Raw genomic sequence first — 24387 nt, 5'->3', positions numbered from 1 at the left:
AACAATCTGGGTTGTAGGTATATGAATGTTTGATGTACAGGTCTTTAAATTTTTCTGTTTTCTATGTTTGAAAATTTTCATACCATACCTGGAGGAAAATGGTGTTACTAGTGTGATGAAATACAACTCTTGGTAAATGAGATGATTTTTTTTTAAGTTTATTTTGGAGAGAGGGAGAGAAAGTGTGGATAGGGGAGGGCCAGAGAGAGAGAGAGAGAGAGAGAGAGAGAGAGAATCCCAAGCAGGCTTAGCGCTGTCAGTGCAGATCCTAATGTGGGGCTTGATCTCATGAACTGTGAGATCATGACCTGAGCTGAGATCAAGAGTCAGACATTTAACCAACTGAGCCACCCAAGAACCCTAGTAAATGAGATTTTTAAAAAATAGGCTGTAATGGCAACAAGAAAATACAAGGTACTTAGAAATAAATCTAACAAAAATATTTGTATAATCCTTACTTGACAAATTATCAAACTTTATTAAAACATATTAAAGGAAACCTAAATAGGGTTTCTGGATGGCTTAGTCAATTAAGCGTCCAACTCTTGATTTTGGCTTAGGTCATGATCTCATGGTTTGTGAATTGAGTCTCATGTCACGTTCTGCACTGACAGCACAGAACCTGCTTGGGATTCTCTGTCTCCTTCTCTCTCTCTGCCCATCTCCTACTCACTCGCTCTCTCTCAAAATAAATAACATTAAAAAAAAGGAGATAAATAGATAGGTATACTATGTTCTTATATAGTAGTTGTCTGTATTGTATATCCGTTATCCCCAGATCAACTCTCAATTGAGTGCAGTGTCAAAGTTTTTATCTACAGGTTGACTCTAAAATTTATATGGAAGAACAAAGCCCCAAGATTACCTCCCATAACTTTTAAGAATAATAACAATGTGAGTGGACTTGCCTTACAAGTATTAAAATTTATTGTCAAGCTATACCAATTAAACAGTATGGTATGGCACAGAGGCTGATAGTACAGTGGAACAGAATGTAGTCAAGAAAGACAGTCCTGCATTTATGAAAACTTAATATATGACAAAACTGACATTGCAACATCATTTAACAAATGACCTGAGATAATCAGTCATATGTTTAGAAAAAAATGTAATAGGATTTCTATCTTCTTTCATATGTAAAAATAAGTTCCAGGTATATTAACAAACTTCATGTGAAAAGCAAACCTATAAATCTTTTAGAAGAAAATTCTAAGTAAATATATTCATGTGTCTTTTGTCAGAGATGCAGTTCTTGCACACAAAAAAAGATAAGGAAAGATTGATAAACTTGATTACATAAAAATTAAATCTTTTGGTGACTCCATTAAAAATAGAAGTAAAAAAATAAGACTGAGAAAACATTTACAATGAATTTAACTTACAAATAATTACTATCCAGAATATATCCTATAATTCAGTAAGAAAAAAGACAGAAAACCTAATAGAAAAATGGGCCAGGGTATAAATAGCTAGCTCACAGTTGAGGTAACCCTAGTGGTTGATAAACATATAAAACATTGCTTAATTTTACCCATAATTATAGGAAATGCCAGTTAAGACCATACTATGATCAGGGTTGCCTGGCTGGCTGAGTCAGTGGAACATGTGACTCTTGATCTCAAGATTGTGGGTTTTTAAAAAATTAAAAACCATACTATCATCACAGCCATTAAATTAGTAAAACTAAAAAGTCTAAAAACACCAAGTATTGGAGAGTATGTGTTCAACAATTATTTTTTGAGCATCTGCTATATACCAATTACTGTACTAAGTCATTGAGATGCATTAGTAAATAAAACATACTAGGATCCTTGCTTTCATGAAGCTTAGATTCTAGTCGGGGGAGGATAGAAAATAAGCAATAAACATAATAAGTAAATTACATAGCATGTTAGGAGTGATAAATGTATTGAAAGTGTATTGGTGATAAATTAAAAAGTTATAGCAGAGTAAGAGGGTGATGGGGTGTAAAGTAAGTGGTAATACTATGTAGGGCTATCAGGGTAGTAGGTTTCATACTCAGGTAAACTTGAACCAAGATTTTTGAAGGCTGTTAGGGAATTAGTCAAAGAAATATTTGGGGAAAGAGGAGCATTATAGGCAGAATGTGTGGTTTAGAGTAAGACCTTAAGGTAGAGGAATGCCTGGTGTATTTAATGGATAATAGAGTCCTGTATGTCTGGATCAAAGTGTAAGGGACAGAGATACTGGGGAGGGGTGGCGGGTCACTTCTAGGTCTTATGTGGATTTTGATTTTTACTCTTGAGTAAATTGGGGAGCCATTTGAGGGTTTTGAGCAGGAGTGTTATGGTCTGACATGTATGTATGTATGTATGTATGTATGTATATATGTATTTAAGTTTATTTATTTGTTTTGAGGGACAGTGCGAGAGTGTAAGCAGGGGAGGGGCAGGGAGAGAGAGGATCCCAAGCAGGCTCCATGTCAGCAGAGCCTGAGGTGGGGTCTCCATCTCACGAACCGTGAGATCATGACCTGAACCGAAATCAAAAGTCAGATGCTGGGACACCTGGGTGGCTCAGTCAGTTAAGCATCCCACTTTGGTTCAGGTCATGATCCCAGGGTTCATGAATTTGAGCCCTGCATCAGGTAAATTTGAGCCCATCTTCCGGTGAGCTCAAGCCCGACTTTGGGCTCTGAACTGACAACTGACAGTGTGGAGCCTGCAAGGGATTTTCTCTCCCTCCTCTCTCTGCTTCTTGTAGGATTCTCTTTCCTTCTGTCTCTGCCCCTCGCTCACTTGCTCTCTCTTGCTCTCTCTCTCAGAAAAAAAAAAAATAAAAGAGTCAGATGCTTAACCAACTGAGCCGCCCAGGTGCCCTGACCTAACTGGCCTTTAAAAGGGACCCTGTTACATTGAAAATAGACTATAGAGTAAGGGTAGAAGCAGGAATGGAGTACCAGTTAGGAGATGATTGAAAGGCCAGGGAGAGACCATAGTAGCTTAGATTGACAATAGCAGAAACCTAGAGGTTTTTTCCTGACTTTAACTCTTCAGGTGACAAAATTGAACTGAGACTCTTTAGATGAAGTTTTCACACACTTATCATAGCTATCATATATTTTGTTGCAGAAATTTTAATGTATTTAGTATGTTTTGTTGCTGCCCCGGTCTTTTTTGAGAGTGTTTTTTTTTGAGAGTGTTCTATATTGTTACATAATATAACAAGTATATGCTGTTTATCTTATTTTTTTAACATTTTTTATTTATTTTTGAGAGACAGAGAGAGACAGAGTGCAAGTAGGGGAGGGGCAGAGAGAGAGGGAGACACAGAATCCGAAGCAGGCTCCAGGCTGTTAAGCTGTCAGCACAGAGCCTGATGTGGGACTTGAACCCACAAACTGTCAGATCATGACCTGAGCTGAAGTCGGACGTTTAACTGACTGAGCCACCCAGGTGCCCCTATGCTGTTTAATACCCATCCCCCATTCCAATATCTAAAACAGGACTAAATCCAAGGTTTTTAAGAGATTCTAAGTTTGTATGTCTGTGGAGATATATCTGAAAACTCGTTGTATTCTGGATATATATTTTAAAGCTAGAGGTATTAAGAATTCCTGATGGATGTGATGTGTATGTGAAAAACAGAGGAGTCCAGATGGTTAGGGTTTGGGCTTAAACAACCAGAAGAATAGAAATATCATCATCTAAGATGGGGAAAGGCTGTGGTTGGAATCAGTTTTTGTGGAAAAAATGAGCTCAGTTTGGGACATGTTGGATTTGAGGTGTTGAGTAGGCAACTGATTGGAAGTGTGAGGAATTTGGGAGATAGGTCTGGGAATTGTTAGAGGGGGAGGATAAATTGGTAAAATCATTTTTGGTAGTAAGTTTTGGTACTTTATGACTTAGTTCCACATCTATATACTTCAAGAAACTTTTTATAATGTGCATGAGGAAACAAGGGCAGGCTATTTATAGGAGCATTGTTCTGATGGAGAAGAAAGACATGCAAAGAAAATTAATTTTGTTTCCTGAAGAATGGATAAATAAATATTATAAATAAGTGACAAAATAAATTTATAGAGTGAAGTAATGTGTGAAAGTGAAAAATATCCACATGGGTGAATCTCCCAGTTATGATGTTCAAGTCAGCAGATTTTTAAATATATAATTTAAAAACATATAAAACAATACTAATTATTTGTGAATATATATGTAAGAAAATATAAAGACATATGGCAAAGATAAAATATTCAGAATAGTTAAGTGGGGACTTAGGGGAGTGAGACCTAATAAATTTTGAAAGCAAGTCACAGGGACCCCAAGCCAGTGGTGAGTATAGTCATCTCTTTGTTATATAATTTTTTGTACTTCTTTGTCTAAAATGTTTCTTTTTTTTTTTTATTAAAAAAATTTTTTTTTTAACCTTTATTTATTTTTGAGACAGAGAGAGACAGAGCATGAATGGGGGAGGGTCAGAGAGAGGGAGATACAGAATCTGAAACAGGCTCCAGGCTCTGAGCTGTCAGCACAGAGCCCGACGCGGGGCTCGAACTCACGGACCACGAGATCATGATCTGAGCCGAAGTCGGACGCTTAACTGATCGAGCCACCCAGGCGCCCCTAAAATGTTTCTTAATTAAAGAAAAATTCCATGTCATTCCTTCATATCTCTGACTCTTAATGATAGGTGAATCCTTTCCAATTCCATCGACAGTTAATGGCTGGCCCAGTGAATATCTGGAATAATCTCCACTGGTGAGATGGTTCCATCTAGTGGGGAAAATGCTACAAGTACTCTGTGAGATGTTACTTTGGGAAGGAAAAATAAAGAGGTGGTAGTTAACCTGACTAGTCTTTATTTAGAAGACTAGTCACTGAATTTAGAAGATAAGGGAAGAAATTATCATTTGGAAATATTTAGTTTTTACCATTATTAAGATAATGCTGTAGGACATTTAATGCAGACCTGTAGGACTTAGAGGTGTCCTTATTTCTAACTTGTGTTTGTGCTTTGTTTTTCAGAAGGAGTTGAGCCTTCCAAGAAGAGGCAGCTTGTAAGTTGATGATTATTATGATTATGAACATCTGCTTAGGAATCCTTTCTGAGGACTGTTCTAAGTATTATTTGGAGGAATCTCACTCATGGTGTGTGTGTGTGTGTGTGTGTGTGTGTGTGTGTGTGTGTGTGTGTTCTCCTTGTGGACTCTTCTCTGTCAGGGAAGCTGGGGGCCAACTAACTTTCTTGCTAGGTCAGAACCTCCCCTTTACCCCCATCCCTTCTCACCCCAAATCCTCTCCTCTGTCTCAGTTTTTGCCTAGTACTTGGGAAAAAGCTGCTACTTAAGTACCCATTACAGTTTTATACTTGTGTTTTGGGATTTACCATTTTGTTGTTGTTTTTAACGGACTCAAGCTTTTCGAGAACATTCAGGTTGAAACTCTTAGCATCTATATCTGTCTCATAACATGGGACTAGGGAGAGGCCAACTTTTTTGACAGTTGGGGGTAAGGGCAGCAGCTAAGTTTGGATTCAGGGTAGGAATAAGGTTTTCTTTCACCTGTTTGTTCTATTCTGGCTTTAGGACCAGGGAAATTGGTGAAAATCTTTGTCCCTGGACCTTAATTGCTTTGTATTTTCTTGGCTTGCTTTTTCTCTGAGAATTCTGTTGGGGCAGTACTGCAAATCTGGCTAATCAGAATCATCTAGAATACTTCTTAAAATTCCTCCCCCCACCACAAGTATTTATTTAAATTCTAGTTAGTTAACATACTGTGCAATTTTGGTTTTAGGAGTAGAATTCAGTGATTCATCACTTACATACAATACCCAGTGCTCATTATAACAAGTGCCCTCCTTAATACCCATCACTCATCTAACCCATTCCCCACCCACATCCCTCCATCAACCCTCAGTTCTCTATTTCTAAAGAGTTTCTCATGGCTTGTTTCCCTCTCTTTATTCCCCCTTCCCATATGTTTATCTGTTTTGCTTCTTAAATTCCTCATAGGAGTAAATCATGTGGTATTTGTCTTTCTCTGACTTGTTTCGCTTAGCATAATACACTCTAGCTCCATCCACGTTGTTGCAAATGGCAAGATTTTATTTTTGATGGCAGAGTAATATTCCATTGTATATGTATATATTATATCTTTTTGTTTTGGAGTTTATTTTGAGAGAGAGAGAGCACACGAACAAAGGAGGGGTAGAGAGAGAGAGGGAGAGAGAATCTCAAGCAGACCCTGTGCTGTCAGTGTAGACCCTGATGTGGGGCTGGAACCCATTAACTGTGAGATCATGACCTGATCTAAAACCAAGACTCAAATGCTTAACTGACTGAGCCACCCAGGTGCCCCCATCTTCTTTTTATTTTTTTAACGTTTATTTATTTATTTTGAGGGGAGGAGAGGCAGAGAGAGAGAGAATCCCAAGCAAGCTCTGTGTGTCAGTGCAGGGCCTGATGTGGGGCTCAAACTCACGAACCATGAGATTATGACCTGAGCCGAAATCTAGAGTCTGATGCTTAAGTGACTGAGCCACCCAGGCGTCCCATATATCACATCTTCTTTATGCATTTATCTATTGATGGACATTTGGGCTCTCTCCATAGTTTGGCAGTTGTTGATAATGCTGCTATAAATATTGGGGTGCAAGTACCCCTTCAAATCTGTATCCTTTGGGTAAATATCTGGTAGTGCAATTGCTGGATTATAGGGTGGTTCTATTTTTAACTTTTTGAGGAACCTCCATACTGTTCTCCAGAGTGGCTGCACCAGTTTGCTACAATGCTTGTTAAAGTTCCGAACAGATTCTGAACTTATTTGAGTCAGAATCTCCATATTGGGGCCCAGGAAAGCTGTATTCTTATGTACCTGCAATCCACACCCACCATGATTTTGCTAAGATTTGGGAAGCTCTTAGGAAATAGTGCTATGATTAAATAGTGGCCTTGAAACTTTTCCATATAGAGCATATAAGGAGAAGGACACAACAGTATTCATATTTATTTATTAAGTGTACTTTATACATCTTATGCATTTTTTGTAAATGTATGAAACACAATGTAATTCTTTCTGTTACTGTCATTTTAGGATTTAGTTGTATAAAAATGCCTTAGTAATTAGTTGTCCTGTGAGATTTTTGTTTATAAAGCCCCTTTGTCTGCTTTATGAAAGCTCACTGTGATTTGACAAGAAGAATCTCAACTTAGGAGTAGGAAACCCTTACACTTTGGTCTTAGCTTTGTCACTTAATCAGCTTTGTAAATGTAGACAAATCACTTTATTTCCTAAACCTTAGTTGTCTTATCTATAAAATGAAGGTATGACCTTTGTTTTTCTCTTTTCTTATAGTTATTGGAAGGATCATTTAATACATGTGTTAGTGCTTCGTTTCTTACAATATTCTCTTTTAAAAAATTGTTTATTTTGAGAGAGAGAGTGAGAATGAGCTGGGAAGAGCCAGAAAGAGAGAGGGAGAGAGAAAATCTGAAGCACACTCTGCACTGCCAGTGTGGAGCCCAATGTGGGGCTTGAGCTCATGAATTGTGAGACCATGACTTGAGCCAAAATCAAGAGCTTAACTGACTGCACCACCCAGGTGCCCCATTTCTTACAATTTTCTAAGGTGTATTAGTGTTAGAATTCTTCTTTTTTTTTTTTTTTTTTAAAAGGTTACTCATTTATTTTGAGAGAGAGAGAGACAGGAAGAGAGAGAGAGAGAGAGAGAGAGAGAGGGAGAGAGAGAGAGAGAGAGAGAGTCGGTCAGAGAGAGGAGGATACAGAGAATCCCAAGCAGGCTCTGCACTGACAGCAGATGTAGGGCTCGAATCCACAAATCATGAGATTTGAGCCAAAACCAAGTCAAACACTTAACCAAACTGAGCCACCCAGGCACCCCAGCTTTAGAATTCCTGTAAATCTATTGGGTTAAATTTGGATACACTTTGGGGCACCTGGGTGACTTGGTTGAGTGTCCGACTTTCGCTTGGGTTATGATCTCATGGTTTGTGAGTTTGAGCCCCACATTGGGCTCACTGCTGTCAGCACGGAGCCCGCTTCAGATCCTCTGTCCCCCTCTCTATACCCTTCCCCCACTTGTGCTCTCTCAAAAATAAACAAACATTAAAAAAATAAAAATTATAAATTTGGATACACTTTTATTATTTAAGAGCCACATTCCTTTATTTAAATTTAGTTCTATCTAAATGGAATCTCAATTCCACGCTTTCAAGTATCCGGAGTCTTCTAAAAACTGAGGAATGGTGCTATCAGGGCTCTTAATGGAGTGATCTACCGAGTAGGTATAACATAACTAAAAAGGAGTGGCTTTTCAACATCATGTTCAGCAAATATTTGTACTTTGTCACTCGTCCTTTTTTTTTTTTTTTTTTTTTTTTTTTTTAAGATTTTAGTTTTAAGTAATCTCTACACCCAATGTGGGGCTCGAACTCACAACCTGAGATCAAGAGTCGCATGCTCTACAGACTGAGCCAACCCTGTACTTGGTCACTATTCTACTATTTCTGGCATTTTTTCTTTTGATTCCTCTTATTTGTAAGTTCTCTGTGATTTGCTCTTTGCTAAAGATTAGGTGAAATGAATCAGGGCCTGAGGCAGGTAGCTTCTAGGAGTGTATGCCTCCAATGAATGGAGTTTGCTGAGGAGGACAAAGAGGAGAAGGAGGGGTATCCTGGGAAAATGTTTTTTATTTGAAATTGGAGGAATTTGGGGTCATTTTACTTTTAAATTCAAGGAATATCTTGGTCATTTTAGTGGTATCTCAAGTTAGGCTTATTATAACTGCCTTAAAATATTTAATTGACCAGAATCAGAAATACTTTTGGGGTGCCTGGGTGGCTCAGTTGGTTGAGCGTCGAATTTTGGCTTAGGTCATGATCTCACAGTTTGTGAGTTTGAGTCCCGCATTGGGCTCTGTGCTGACAGCTCAGAGCCTGGAGCCTGCTTCAGATTCTCTCTCTCTCTCTCTCTCTCTCTCTCTCTCTCTCTCTGCCCCTACCCAGCTCACGCTCTGTCTCTCCTTCTCTCAAGAATAAACATTAAAAAAAAAAAGAATCAGAAATACTTTTTAATAAAGTAACTCACATTTAAACAATTGACCATGCAGTAAATGCACACTAATACCTACTACGTGTTGGGCACTGATCTAAGTTTTGAGGCTATAAGATTCAATTAGCTACATCCTTCTATTTTTTAAAATTTTTTTTAATGTTTATTTATTTTTGAGAGACAGAGAGAGAGCACAAGTGGGGAAGGAGCAGAGAGAGAGGGAGACACAGAATCTGAAGCAGGCTATAGGCTCTGAGCTGTCAGCACAGAGCCTGATGCGGGGCTTGAACTCAACAAACCATGAGATCATGACCTGAGCCAAAGTCGGCACTTAACCGACTGAGCCACCCAGGCACCCCTACATCCTTCTATTTTGAGGATTTATTTTTAAGTAAGTCAGAGGTACCTTAATGCAAACAATAGTTTTTTTATCTTTAGTATTGGAGGAGTAGAAAAGTTTCATTCTGGAAGGAAGCCAGAAATCCTGGATACTAATCTATGCTTTGCCACTAATAAGTTATGTGTGGTTTCCACATGAACTATAATTTCTGAGCCTGAATTGTCTCACTTTTAAAATGAGGCAGTTGGCTTACCTCATCTCTGTGCTTTGTTATCTCCCCAAATAATTGAAGCTCCATGGTACCTCTTTTGCACAGAGCTGGTTAAGTCTTTGTAGGAAGTATGCAGTAGGAATAGGAAGCAAAGGATGGCTTAGCATTTGCAGTAGAGAAGCCAGGAAGGTAAAAACCACAAAACATAAGATGTTTGAGTAAGTTTAATGAATACTTAAAAGTTTGTAGTAAGTGTGGAGAAACTGATGTTAATAAAACAAGTGACTTAGCCATTTGTCCCATTATTTCTTGTCCTTGTAGCTGAATCTGGAAGTTTTAAAAATTACTATAATTGTCTTGGGATGCCTGACTGGCTCAATTGGTAGAACATGCAACTCTTGATCTTGGGGTTGTGAATTTGAGCCCCACGTTGGGTGTGGAGATTACTTAAAAGTTATTGGGCGCCTGGGTGGCTCAGTCGGTTACGTGTTCAACTCTTGATTTTTGGCTCAGGTCATGATCTCACGGTTGGTGAGATTGAACCCTGCATTGGGCTCTGTGCTGACAGTGTAGCGCCTGCTTGGGATTCTCTTTTTCCCTCTCTCTGTCCCTTGGCCTCTCCATCTCTCTCAAAATAAATAAGTAAACATTAAAAAAAGTTATTATAATTATCTTATGAGTCTTGGTTTGGTTAGAAGGAGAAGGAACTGTTGTATTTATATCCCTGTTTGTCTCTGTTCCATAATGGCTCTTGCAAGAGCAGATGCTACTGTATGCCCATTGCAGGTATAAAGCCTCATTTCCTTTGGCATTTTCTCTATAGTATACTTTATAGGTACAGAGAGATTTGGAGGTTGCATCTAGTCTGGTGTCTTGCCTTTTGAGAGAGAGTCAGGTTCATTCAATAAGCGTAATTTTGAAAGTAGCTGAGCAATATAGAATAAATGAAATTCAGTAATTTTGGAGGCTATGACTCGTTATGCTTTTTTGTGTAATATGATCATTGCATTAAAATGAATAGGAACTAAAAAATGGATTTTTAGATATATGTGGTATCTTGGCATTCTACAAAATACTCTTCCATCTAACAAGTAATCCCTCCAATGTCTCTACATTGGGAAGTAGAAGTATAGCTTAGAAATGAAGAGCTTGGGTTTGAGAGGCCAACCTGGGCTTGAGTCTTGCCAATGCCCTTGACTAAGTGTTTCCTTGTAAAACAAGTTACTATATATATATATATATATATATATATATATATATATATATGTGTGTGTATATATATATATATATATATATATATATATATTTTTTTTTTGCCTCTATTCATTTGTTCATTTGTTTAAATTCATCCATCCATCATATTTATTAAGTTCTTACTATGTGCAGGCACTATTCTAGATACTGGAGGTAAAGTAGGGTTTAAGCAAAGTTTCTACTTCAATCCTTGGAGCAGGGATTGGAATTTTAAATTGTGTTGTCTAGGAATATTCTCATTAAGGTGACATTTGAGCAGAGAACAGAAAGAGTATAGAATGAGTGATGCTCTCAGTTTTTAACAGTCTCTTATGCTTTGGCTCTCTCCCACTCTAACCTCTTTTTTTTTTTTTTTTTCTTTCCTTCCCCTCCCCCATGGGTTTCTGTTATGTTTCTCATGGGGGGTGGGAGGGAGGGCAGGGTGGGTGATGGGTAGTGAGGAGGGCACCTTTTGGGATGAGCACTGGGTGTTGTATGGAAACCAATTTGACAGTAAATTTCATATATTAAAAAATAAATAAAATAAATAAATAAAAAAAAAAAAAAAAAAAAAGAATGAGTGATGCTGATGTGTCTTGGGCAAGAGTAGTCCAAGTAGAGGATGCGCATGTGCCAAGGTTCTGAGGTGGGAACATGCTTGCCATGTTGGAGGACAGCAAGAGGCCAAGGTGGCTGTTGGTTAGTGAACAGTGGTATTGGGACTGATGATGGTGGTGGGGCATTGAGAATATGAGGCAGAGGCTGGATTTTGTAGTACTTGTAGGCTACAGAAAAGATTTTGTATTTTCAGCTGATTGGGACAGAAAGAGGGTGGATAATTTTAATCAGACAAAGATGTGATCTGCCCTAGGTTTTTGTTTTTTTTTTTTTAAATGGAAATTTGCTTTACTGGGGTATAATCCACATGTCATATAATCACCATTTAAGAGTATACAGTTCACTGGTTTTTAGTGTATTCACAAGGTTTTATAGGAATTACCACTGTTTTAATTCAGACATCTTTATCACCCCAAAAGAAAAACCCCTACTTGCTAGCATTCATTCCTCATTCTGCATTCCCCCTAGTCCCTGGTAACCACTAATCTACTTTCTATCTTAATAGATTTTCCTATTCTGAGCATTCCATGTAAGTGGAATTATATAATATGTGGCCTCTTATGTCTGGCTTCTTTCACTTAGCATAATTTTTTAAGTCTCATCCATGTTTTAGTTTGTGTCAGTACTTTGTTCCTTTTCAAGGCTAAATAATATTGCATAGTATGTATGTATCACATTTTCTTTATCCATTATCTGTTGCTGAACATTTGGGTTGCTTCCACTGTTTGGCTATTGCAAATAATGCTGTGAACTTGGGTGTACAGGTATTTGTTTGAGGCTCTGCTTTCACTTCTATTTCAGGTAGATACCAAGAAAGGGAGTTTTCTGGGGGTGCCTGGGTGGCTCAGTCGGTTAAGTGTCGCACTCTTGGTTCTGGCTCAGGTCATGATCTCAGAGTTTTGTGAGTGTGGAGCCTGCTTGGAATTCTCTCTCTCTGCTTCCCCACCCTTGCTGTCTCTGTCTCTCAAAATAAATAAATAAACTTAAAAAAAAAAAAAGGAAGGGGAAATTCTGGATCATATGGTAATTCTCTGTTTAACTTTCTGAGGAACTACCATACTGCTTTCCACAGCAGCTGCATCATTTTACATTCCAACCAGCAATACATGAGGGTTCCAATTTCTCCACATCCTAGCCAACACTTGTTATTTTCCATTTTTAAAATAATAATCATCTTAATGAGTGTGAAGTGGTATTTCATTGTGGTTTTACTTTGCATTTTCGTAATTACTAGTGGTATTGAGCATCTTTTCACGTGCTCATTGGTCATTTGTAAACCTTCTTTGGAGAAAAAAATTTCTTTGCCCATTTTTGAATTGGGTGATTTATTCTGAGTGCTTAGTTGTTGGAGTTCTTTATATGTTCTGGATATTAAACTCTTACCAGATACATGATTCGCATATATTTTCTCCCATTCTTTGGGTTGCATTTTCCACTCCCTTGATAGTGTCCTTGATGCACACATAAAAGATGTTAATTTTCATGAAATGAATTGATTTATTTTTGTTGTTGTTGTTGTCTGTGCTTTTGCTGTCATATCCAAGAAATCATTGCCAGATCTAGTGTCCTAAAGATTTCCTCCAGGTATTTTCTTCTAAGAATTTTATAGTTCTAGCTCTTATGTTTAGGTCTTTGATCTATTTTGAGTTACTTTTTGTTTATGGTATAAGGTAAGTATCTAACTTCATTCTTTTGCATATGAGTATCTAGTTTTCCCAGAATGATATGTTAAAAAGACTGTCTTTACTCCATTGGAGTAAATATATTTTGTATATTTGACCATATATACGAGCATTTATTTTGGGGCTCTCTATTCCATTGGTTTAAATGTCTATACTTATACTAGTACCACACTTTCGATTTCTATAGATTTGTAGTAAGTTTTGAATCAGGAAGTGTGGTATCAAAGAACTAACTTTGTTCTTCAAGATTGTCTTGATTATTTAGGGCTGCTTGTGATTCCATGAGAATGACAGAAGAGTTTCTCTATTTCTGCAAAAACATCATTAGGATTTTGATAGGGATTGTATTGAATCTATAGATCAACTTGGGTAATATTATCAGATTGACCAATATTGTCTTCCAGTGTGTGAACATAGGATATTTTTCCATTTATTTATGTTTTCTTTAATTTCTTTCAGAAATGTTTTGTAGTTTTCTTTTTCAGTGTACAGGTCTTTTACCTCCTTAGTTGAACTTATTCCTATTTTTAAGTTTATTTATTTTGAGAGAGAGAGAGAGTGAGTGCAAGCAGGGAAGAGGGGCAAAGGGAGAATAAGACTTAAGCATACTCCACACTTAGTGTGGAGCCTGACATGGGCTCAATCTCATGACCACAAGATCATGACCTGAGCCAATATCAGGAGTCAGATGCTTAACTGACTGGGCCACCTAGGCTCAGTTGTTTTACTTTCTTGATAGTGACCTCTGATGCACTGAAATATGTAATTTTGATGAAGTCCAGTTTATTTGCTTTTTATTTGGTTGTACTTTTGTTATCATTATCTAAGAAACCATTGACTAATTCAAGGTCTGATTTTTTCCTGGGCCTTAATACATAAAGGTAACTAAGTAATGACACAGATAGAGAGTAATGCTATTGAAAGAACTTACTACTTACAGTTTCTCCAGGAGAAAGGAGCATGGCAGGCCATGCAGGCCACATGAAGAAAGCACCAGATTTGGTTAGGAGGCAGAAAGGAGCAAGGGAAAAGCCTAAACCAGAGCTTTTATTGGGGTTTCTACAGATAAGGCAAGGGCAGGCAGGGTAGCCCCTTATGACTGGCTATTTTGAATAACAATGGTGGGTTCTGGACTGTAGGGGTGATTTTTAGTGATCTGGTACTTGGCCCTGAGTGATACAGGGCAGGGGAAATATTGGCTTGATGTGTGAGTTTGATAAATTGGCTTGGGAGTATGGACTCAGGTTTGGTCAGAAGGTTTGTAAGAGGATTTTTGCGTATTCACAAAAACTGGATTACAGGGGAGATATAAACAAGTTTGGCTGTTAGTTTGGCCCTATGATTAATAAATGCCAAATGGGGGGTGCCTGGCTGGCTCAGTTGAGCATGCAACTCTTGATCTCAATGTTGACTTCAAGCCCCACATTGGGTGTAGAGGTTACTTGAAAAAAAAAAAAAAAAAAAAAAAAAAGGCCAAATAGGCAAATACAGAATCTAAGAAAACGGAACAATGTTGTGATGATTTACCTCTATTTCCTTTTAAGAGTTTTATGGTTTTAGGGGCGCTGGGGTGGCTGAGCCTGTTGAGTGTCCACATTCAGCTCAGGTCATGATCTAATGGTTTGTGAGTTCGAGCCCCGCATCGGGCTCACTGCTGTGAGCACAGAGCCCACTTCAGATTCTCTGTCCTCCCCTCTCTGGGCAACCCCCTCAAAAATAAATAAAAACATTAAAAAAAAAGTTTTATGGTTTTAGCTCTTACTTTTGGTCTTTGATTCATTATTAAGTTTTATATGTGGTGTAAGGTAAGGATTTGATTTCATTCCTCAGAATGTGGATAGCTGTTGTACCAGCTCCATTTCCAACTTTTCTTTCTCTACTGAATAGTTTTCTTAGGTGTTAATGAAGTCACTTCATACTCAGAGTGTGGGGAGAATGGGAGTGAGAAAGTAGGAAAGTACATGAAGTTAGAGAAGCAGGGAAGTGAGAAAGCAGGGAAGTACATGAAGTTAGAAAAATCAGTCAAGATCATGGTAGCTTAGACAGGGTGGCAGCAGCTGAGGTAGTAAGAAATGGTTAGGTTCTGTATATGTTTTGAAACTGACAATATTTGTTGATAGTTAATTTTAGTATATGAAAGAAGAATTGGTGGTGACTACAAGATTTTAGGGCTGCATAGCTAGATGAATATGGTTGCCATTTACTGAGCAAGATGGGGAATATGTGAGAGGAGCAGGGGTGTTTTCTTTTACTGTTCTTGGGAGGAGCAGAAGTGGGAGTTGAAAGAATCAGGACTTTGGTGCTTGATTGACATCCAAGAAAGGGTGTTGATAAGACAATTGTATATATGAACTGGGGGATCAAGGTATGAAATCTAATTTGGAGATACATATTTGCAGATTGACAACATATAAAAGATATTCAAAATTATGAGATTGGATGATAAACTCCTTAAATGCTATTCAAATGTGGTCAGGTGACTGGTGGATGGTTATAGAACTGTTACCAATTTGCTGTGAATTAACTACGAAAATTTAGAATAAGCAAGTGATATTGTTGTAACCTTCAAGCATTTGATCATTTTTGTTATTTCATATCTATTGCATTTTATAGTGGTTTGCGATGGATTAAAATTTTCACCTGGTCCTTCACCACAGCTAGTTTGAGCAGCACTGACATGGTGAGTGAGTGAGTCTAGAAAGAACAGATAGAAGGACTGAGCCCTGGGACACTTGAATATTTACTGGTCAGGGAGTGAGAATAATCCATCAGTAAAGAAAACTGGAAAGGAGCAGCCAGTAAGGTTGGAGGAAAACCAGAAAAGAGTGGTGTTTCCAAAGCCACAAGAAGAAAGTATGCCAAAAGCTGCTGACAGGTTATGTAAGATGAACACTTAAGAATTGACCTTTGGATTTAGTAATAGGACATTCCCTATTGGTGACCTTTAGTGAGCAGTATTGGTCAGCAGTGGGTATAGAGCTTGATTCAAATGGGTTCAAGAGAGAGTGGGAGATAGTATTATCTATGTAATATTTGGGTTAAAAATATTTAACTTCAGTCTAATATAGGAAGAAGCAGAGAAGTCCTAACTGAGGGGGCAATCTGTAGAAACTACTGGCCTGGACTCAAAAATGTTGAAGTTGTAAAAGATTGAAAAAAAAAAAAAGACTAAGGATGTATTCTAGATTATTGGAGACAAAAGAGACTTGGTGAATAAATGCAATACTTGATTCTTGGTTTGATGCTGGATTTTAAAAAAATAATTGAAGGACACTATTGGGACAATTGAGGACACTTGAATGTGGACTTTTATTCAATAATGTTGTTGTGTCAGTGTTAAACTTACTTACTTTCTTTCCTTCCTTCCTTCCTTCCTTCCTTCCTCCCTCCCTCCCTCCCTCCCTTCCTTCCTTCCTTCCTTCCTTCTTTCGTGTGTTAAACTTCCTTAGTATGATGGTCGTGTGGTGGTTCTCCCTTGTTAGGCTAGGGATTAATTGTAGATGAAGTATTTGAGAGAGGAGGTATTCTGGTGTTTACAAATGACTTTCAAGTGGTTCAGCTAATTAACCAAAAGTAATTGTGTGCATATGTGTGCAGAGAGAGGAAGAGGAGTAGGGAGAGAAAAAAGCAAATTTAAGTGAAAGGTGTATAGAGTTTCATTTAATTATTCTTGCTCCTTTTCTGATATTTTGGGGGAGGAGTAGTGAGTAATATTATTTCAAAGAGATTTGGTGAAAAGAAGATTATAGAAATCAGGTGATAGCTGGAAAAGGTCATGGAGCTTTTTTGCCCTCTTTTAAAAATGTAGATGGGTGATATTACATTATGTTTGTATGTCAATGAAATTATCCAGTAGAGAAGGAAAAGTTGATGTGTGAGAGAGGAAGGAACAATTGCCAGGGTGTTTTTGAATAGGCAAAAATGGAAGACACATCTAGGTACATATGGAAATACTGGCCTTAGGAGCTTTGACAGTTTATCCCCAGTAGCCTTGGTTACCTCAGTTTATCTGTAAAAGATTATGCATGTAAAGTATATGGCATAGTGCCTGCAATTAAGCCCTCAGCTCTTCGTTATAGAAGTTAGTGCAATGCCTATTATTAGTAAACTTTCAAAAAAAAAAAAAAACCAAAACAACCCAGTAGTTTATTACTGTTTTTATTATTAGCAGGTCATAATTACCTGTTAGAAGCTGTAAATTCTTCAGAAAAACAAATTAGTGTTAAAACCCCAAAATTCTACCTAGTAAATTGGAAGATGTAATGGGCTTTATTAAATGATCGATGAGTCAGACAGCATCCCACCTAACAAGTAGAGGAAAGCTCCAAAGGGATATAGAAAGGGAAAGGTTTTTAAAAGCAGGACAAGGAAAAAATTTAAAAAAAAAAAAAAAAAAAGGGGGCGCCTGGGTGGCGCAGTCGGTTAAGCGTCTGACTTCAGCCAGGTCACGATCTCGCGGTCCGTGAGTTCGAGCCCCGCGTCAGGCTCTGGGCTGATGGCTCAGAGCCTGGAGCCTGTTTCCGATTCTGTGTCTCCCTCTCTCTCTGCCCCTCCCCAGTGCATGCTCTGTCTCTCTCTGTCCCAAAAATAAAATAAAAAACGTTGAAAAAAAAATTAAAAAAAAAAATAAAAGCAGGACAAGGAAGTTATAAACAGAAAAAAGCGTTATTTATTTGAGGTGAGGTCACCTACCTTTGGGGATGAAAGTATTTAAGTCGGTGGATTATCTCATATTCCCGTGAGGGATGGGGAGGGCACATGTGACAGATTACCCTTATTGGTGCTGACCAGAAAATTCTTGGCCGATAAAGACTACATTTCTGGGAGAGGTTATAAGAGCAATTAGGTTAGGTATTAAGCCTCAGTTTGGTGACTTGGCCTAAATGATATTTAGGGCCTGTAGATTTGTTTTGTTTTGTTTTTTTGATATTAGAAAGATCCCAAACCAAGTTAAATGAACAATAGTGTACCTTAGAAAAGCCACAGGATATTCATGACTGGCTTTGGTCACTTAAGGGAAGAGAACAACTAAATTTCAATATGGGGAAGGAGAAAATCTAGGCCTTCAATGATAAGGGGCTTTGTTGGGGCAAGTTGGTTATGTAAGTTCTCTTGGCCTGGTTCATACCATTTATTTTAGGTGTAGCTCTCTGAAATAAAAATCATTTTCATTTTTAGAAAGCTATTTCATATTTAAGCCCACCTTGATATTTTTCAGTGCATTAAAAAATCTAGTCTAGAATATCAGACCTATCAGACCTAACTCCTCTCAGACCTAGAGGAGCTGATAATCTTGTTGAAAGTATACAGAGGCACCTGGGTGGCTCAGTTGGTTAAGTGCCCAACTCTTGATTTCAGCTCAGGTTGTGATCTCATGGATAAGTGAGATTGAGCCCTACATCTGGCTTTGTGTTGATGGTGATGAGCCTGCTTTGCATTCTGTCTCCCTCTCTCTCTGCTCCTCTCCTGCTCACAATCTCTCTCTCTCTCTCTCTCTTAAAAATAAATAAATAGGTGCGCCTGGGTGGCTCAGTAGGTTAAGCATCTGACTTTTGATTTCATCTCAGGTCATGATCTCATGGTTTGTGGGTTTGAGCCCTGTGTTGGGCTCTGCACCATCAGTGTGGAGTCTGCTTGAGATTTTCTCTCCCTCACTCACTTTCTGTCTCTCTGCCCCTCCCCCACATTTGCTTTTTCTCTTTCCCTGTCAAAATAAACTTTAAAAAATAAACATTTTAAAAAAAGTAGACATATCTGTGGAAAAAGAATTGAGAAAATGAAGTTCTAAAGTTATTTTTATTTGTTTTCCAAGCTATGGGAGTATTATATTTTGCTTTTCCTCAATTGGACCAGCACTGAATGGCTTCCCTTCCCCAGTTCTGTGAGGGGGGCCTCCTTTGGCACTTCCTTTCAAATAGGTTTTTGTTTGTTTGTGAATTTCAGCACTGGTAATAATTAGACCCTACACTTTAGGAGTTCAGTGTAAATAGTGTTTATGTCTCTAGTTACCCAGAAAGTAAAACTTTTCTAATACCTATTACAACTTAAAGTAATTTTCCTTATATTTCTTGAAATGTCATTGCTTTATTTCTTTGAGGCTATGAGCAGTTAGTTCAGTGGAGGTGAAGAATGGACTATAGGAGTAAAGAGGTAGCTGAAGCACCTGTCATAGTGTGTGTGTTGATATTGGTGACCTTTATTCTTAGAGTCCTTGGGGATAGTTATCTTTTTGCATTGTTGGCTTACTCATTTGGGCAGTGGACTTAGACATCGGATATTGGATGAAAGTGAATGCCAAGTGTGTGCAATGATAGGCAGCGAGCAGGGAGGAGTTCCTGGGGCTCAAGGATATGATGTGTCTCACTTTGCCCCTGTGAAACTGACATGTGAAACAGTATTATGTACTTTCCCACTCTGATGCAACTTGATGGTATTTGCCTGGATAAATGCTTCTGGAGAATGTTCTAAAAAGAGATACCACCTGCTACACATAGTAAACCCTTTGTGTTATATCTGTGGTGCCTGCTATAGGGCTATGGTTTCTCTGTGAACTTTGAAAATCAGGAAATTTTTGTAGCTTTAAGCATGTTGAAGGCCAGAGCGATAGCTTTGTGCTACACTTTATAGTCTGTCTTTTTAAAAAAAAATTTTTTTTTAACGTTTATTTGTTATTAAGAAACGGAGAGAGAGCGTGAGCATGGGAGGGGCAGAGAGAAGGGAAGACACAGAATCTGAAGCAGGCTCCAGGCTCTGAGCTGTCAGCACAAAGCCCAGTGCGGGGCTCGAACTCACAAACTGCAAGATCATGACCTGAGCTGAAGTTGAATGCTTAACTGACTGAGCCACCCAGGCGCCGCCCCCCCCCCCCCCACCTTTTTAAAAATTGGGCTTCTATAGGAATTGATTTCACATAGGTACACTATCTCTCTAGTGGGAAGGCAGGAATTGGCAGAGTTTGGCAGGGATGGAAAAATAGTCATCACTAATTTCCTAGCAGGACCCATTTTGTTGTTAAAAAATAGATATGGTTTGTCAGTGACCTGTGAGTATGTGGACATAGGACTTGAAAATTGAAAAGTTTTGAGAGCCCATTTTGTTACTGTTATTTTTAGAATTGCTGTTGTTATGCTAATCATCCTCACATTTTTATCTCTAGACCTCACAACTACCAATTCACTATAATCTACTTGGATATCACAGAAATATCTCAACTTTAGCATTTATAAAACTGAAGTCATTGCCTTTCACAAAAACCTGCTCCTCTCATATTCTCTAGCTCACTAAATGGTACCACTTCCTGATAGAAAACTTTGTTATTCTTGTTACCTTCCTCTTCCTTATACCTGTAACTCCTTTCTATTATACCTCAAATATCTCTTAATTTCCTCTACTTCTTTCTACTACCACTGGTATGTCCATATAGTCCAAGCCATTGTAATCTCTTGGCTCTACTACTGCTATAACTTCCTAACTAGTCTTTCTTTGTCTATCACCAGTCTGTCACCCATCTATTACACAATAGCTGGAAAAAAAGCTTTTTAAAGTGCAGATTTGATTATTAGATGTTTATGTGAACTTGCTTAGTGAATTTTTTGTTACTCTTAAGATGATACCTGAAAGTCTTGACATGGTCCATAAGACTATATACACAATCTGGTTCCTGTCTTTGTCTCCATGTTTTGCACAGTATGTTCCCTGGACCTGGAATGCTCTTTCATATTTACCTTGCTAGCTCCTACTTTCCGTCAAATGTCTGCTTTTATCTCACTTCCTTATGAAAGGCTTTTCTGACCTCACCCTTACCTTGCTGTCCCTAGACTAAGTTGGATTTCCCAGAATGTACTTTTCCCTGTACTTTTCCTTTATAGCTTTTACAGCAGTTGTAAAGAATTAGTTGTCTGTCTTTTCCCACTGGATGATCTGTTAGTCTGCTTGGGCTGCCATAACAAAACACCACAGGCTTGGTGACTTAAATGACAGAAATGTATTTTCTCAGTTCTGGAGGCCAGATGTCTAAGATCTAGGTGCCAGCAGCATCAGTTTCTGGAGAGGGCTCTCTTTCTGGCTTGTAGATAATGCTTTTTGCTGTGTGCTCACATGGCCTTTTGGAGGGGAGTGGGAGGGGGGAAGGGTATGTGTGTATGAGAAAGATTTTTTTTTTCCTGCTTATAAAGCCACAAGTCCTTTCAGATTAGGCCCCACACTTATGATCTCATTTAATCTTAATTACTTCCTGAAGACCCTATCTCCAAATATAGCCACATTAGGGGTTAGGGCTTCAACATTTGACTTTGGGGTGGTAGGGGTACTGTTTGGTCCATAGCAAATGGTAAGTTCCATGAGGTCAGGACCCATGTTGTATGGGTATACTCTGTCCTTGAGCCCTGGTATAAAGTTTAATACATAGTGGGCAGTTAGGCCTGTTCCTAACATTTGTTTGTCCTGGAACAAGAACATAAATAGAGATACTAAGTTAGATTTTTATGTAATGCTAACAAATTGTAAAATAAAACACCTTCTATTTTCCTATCCTGAGACATACATAGTTTCATAATAACAAATTACAAAAATAATTGTGTGAAGCTGTTGGTTTTTTTTTTAATGTTTATTTATTTACTTAGAGAGTGAGCAGGGGAGGTGCAGAGAGAAGGAGAAAGAGAGAATCCCAAGCAGGCTGTGTGCTGTCAGTGCAGAGCCTAATGTGGGGCTTGAGCCCAAGAACTGTGAGATCAGGACCTGAGCCAAAACCAAGAACTGGATGCTTAACCGACTGAGCCACCCAGGTGCCCACCCGTGAAGCTATTGATTTTAAAAAATGAATGTGATATTTTGTCTAACTCAATATTAATGAGGCAGATGTTGCAGCCAGTTCAGAGAAGTGAAAGAAACATAGCTTTATATGTTTAAAGAAATGTTGAACTATATTTATAAATGGTTACTAAACTGGAGTTTTCTGTGGGGAGAAGGGAAGTCATTTGAACCTCAGCTCTACAAAATTTATTTATAATATCTATAGACAAGAACTGTTTGTATCAGTATCAATTACCTATAACTTACAGAGTTGGAAAATAGCTGAAAGGCAATAAAAGGCTAGAACAAGTAATGTATTCTCTAAACAGTACATAGTTTTCCATCAGATGATTGTTATCTCTTCTTTGCTTATTCCAAGTTTCCTTATAGTCTCACCCTTTTGATCTAACGCAATCTCAAATATTATTTTTGATCACAAAACAAGATTGGTCTCATTAAGTTTGGCTTGGTTATTTAAATAGGGGTAGCAATAATGTTAATTTTTCATGTTGACCTTTTTAATTTGCTTTTCTGGAAATTTTGTAAAGAATCTCAGGTTGAACTTTAAAAGCCTCTCTTGTTTTTTTCATTTTTTTTTAAGTTTATTTATTTATTTTGAGAGAGTGTGAGCAGGGTAGGACAGAGAGAAGGGAGAGAGAGAATCCTAAGCAGACTCTGCACTGTCAGCTGAGAGCCTGATGTGGGATGTGAACTCATAAACCGTGAGATCATGACTTGAACTGAAATCCAGAGTCAGACCCTTAACCAATTGAGCCACCCAGGTGCCCCTCTATTATCTGTATTTTGAGTCTAGAAAGCAAGCTTAAGAAATATGCTGTATTATATTTCATCAGCAGTACTGATACATTTGGGTGAATTCTTCTTTTCTCAGTATCCCCCAGATGTCCTAAGGGTCCTGGCCCTTCCAGGAAGTGACCTTCCTTACCACCTAGAAGGGTGGACCCTGGAAAGCTAGGTACCAGGACAGTTTTCCTGGGAGGGTTTTGTAATTACTGGTTCCATAAAATCAACTATAGTTCCTTAAAAGTGGCGTATTATACCTGATTAAATAAGTAAACATCATTCTCAAATATGACATTTCAGGCAAATACTTTTTGTATAACTTTTTTTTACAATGATATTTTAAGGGCATTCAGTAAGTAAATTCAGCAAGACTTTCTCAAATCTCACTGGGGAGAGAGTCTTTGAGAATCATGATTCAGGAATATTGCATTTATAAAAGCAAAGGTTACTAAATTTTTTAGAGTTTAGATAGCTTAAGAAGGAAGAGAGCAGGCTTCCTTGCATATCTAGAAAACAGACATTAAGACAGTATTCCAAAGAAATCACTATAATCATCTCTCATTAGTTCATTTAGTCCTGTGTAATTAATTTTCATTTCACTGGATTTAGTTTAGTGGTCTGCTTCTCAACTAAAAAGAGTTCTGGAAATTCTGACTCAGTCCTGTGGAATGGTCTGGAAGTTGTCCAGTTGTTCATGCAATGGTATCAGAAGCCTGTACCCAAGAGTCTATTCTTTGAAGTGTCAGTAGTTTGAGATACCTGCTACAGTTCTTTTCCAGGGGGCTCTGAGACCATCCTTTATTAAAAAACAAACAAACAGACTTGGCTTCTAGTTTATTGCAGATCCTTCAGACTAGCATCTGTGTAAAACAGAATCTCTCTGTAGATGACAAAGACTTAAAATAGCTGTGGTCAGTTTATACTGGTAATTTTTAAAGGTGAAAGGTCTAATGAGAGTTTACAACATGAATAATGCAGCTAACCAGCAAGTTCTTTCTGTGTCATACAAAAAGAATATTAAAGCCAATTCAAAAACGTTCTAACAAAGTGTCTCTAAGAGTAGTTCTTTTCAAGAACTGTCAAGGAAGACAGTGAATATTATAGCTGATTTCTAAAACATGAATGAACATAATTTTTGCAGAGGAAAAAAATCTTGACATATAACATATAATCTTATGGCATAATATATGTACCAAGGCTATACTAAGGATCTCAAGTAAAAAGATTTAGTAAGTCTGGTATAAGTCCTAGACATCTACCTAGAAGATTCAAATTTTTTTTTTAAACGTTTATTTATTTTTGAGACAGAGAGAGACAGAGCATGAATGGGGGAGGGTCAGAGAGAGAGGGAGGCACAGAATCCGAAGCAGGCTCCAGGCTCTGAGCTGTCAGCACAGAGCCCAACGCGGGGCTTGAACTCACGGACCGTGAGGTCATGACCTGAGCTGAAGTCGGACGCTTAACCGACTGAGCCACCCAGGTGCCCCTAGAAGATTCAAATTTTAAAAGTAAGATTGTTACCAAGTAAGCATTTTATTTATTTATTTATTTTATTTTTTAAAGTTTTTTTTTAATTTAAATAATCTCTATACCCAACATGGGCTTGGAACTCATGACCCTGAAATCAAGAGTCTCTTGCTCTTCCAACTGAGTCAGCCAAGTGCCCTATTAAGCATTTTG

General features: G+C 38.1%; 1 protein-coding gene across 4 annotated transcripts in view; it reads left to right on the top strand.

Moving 5' to 3' along the window:
* MAST2 (microtubule associated serine/threonine kinase 2) overlaps window positions 1-24387 on the top strand; it is a 219378-nt gene that overhangs the window by 80436 nt on the left and 114555 nt on the right. For all 4 annotated transcript variants that reach the window (XM_049618614.1, XM_049618612.1, XM_049618611.1 and 1 more), the window contains exon 4: window positions 4986-5017. In XM_049618614.1, coding sequence (XP_049474571.1) covers window positions 4986-5017 — 32 coding nt within the window. The remainder of the gene's footprint in view (window positions 1-4985; window positions 5018-24387) is intronic.

Source organism: Panthera uncia (genome assembly GCF_023721935.1).
Source record: "Panthera uncia isolate 11264 chromosome C1 unlocalized genomic scaffold, Puncia_PCG_1.0 HiC_scaffold_4, whole genome shotgun sequence".
NCBI lineage: Eukaryota > Metazoa > Chordata > Mammalia > Carnivora > Felidae > Panthera > Panthera uncia.
The sequence above is the reverse complement of the archived record's forward strand: the minus strand, read 5'-3'. Positions and strand labels throughout refer to the sequence as shown.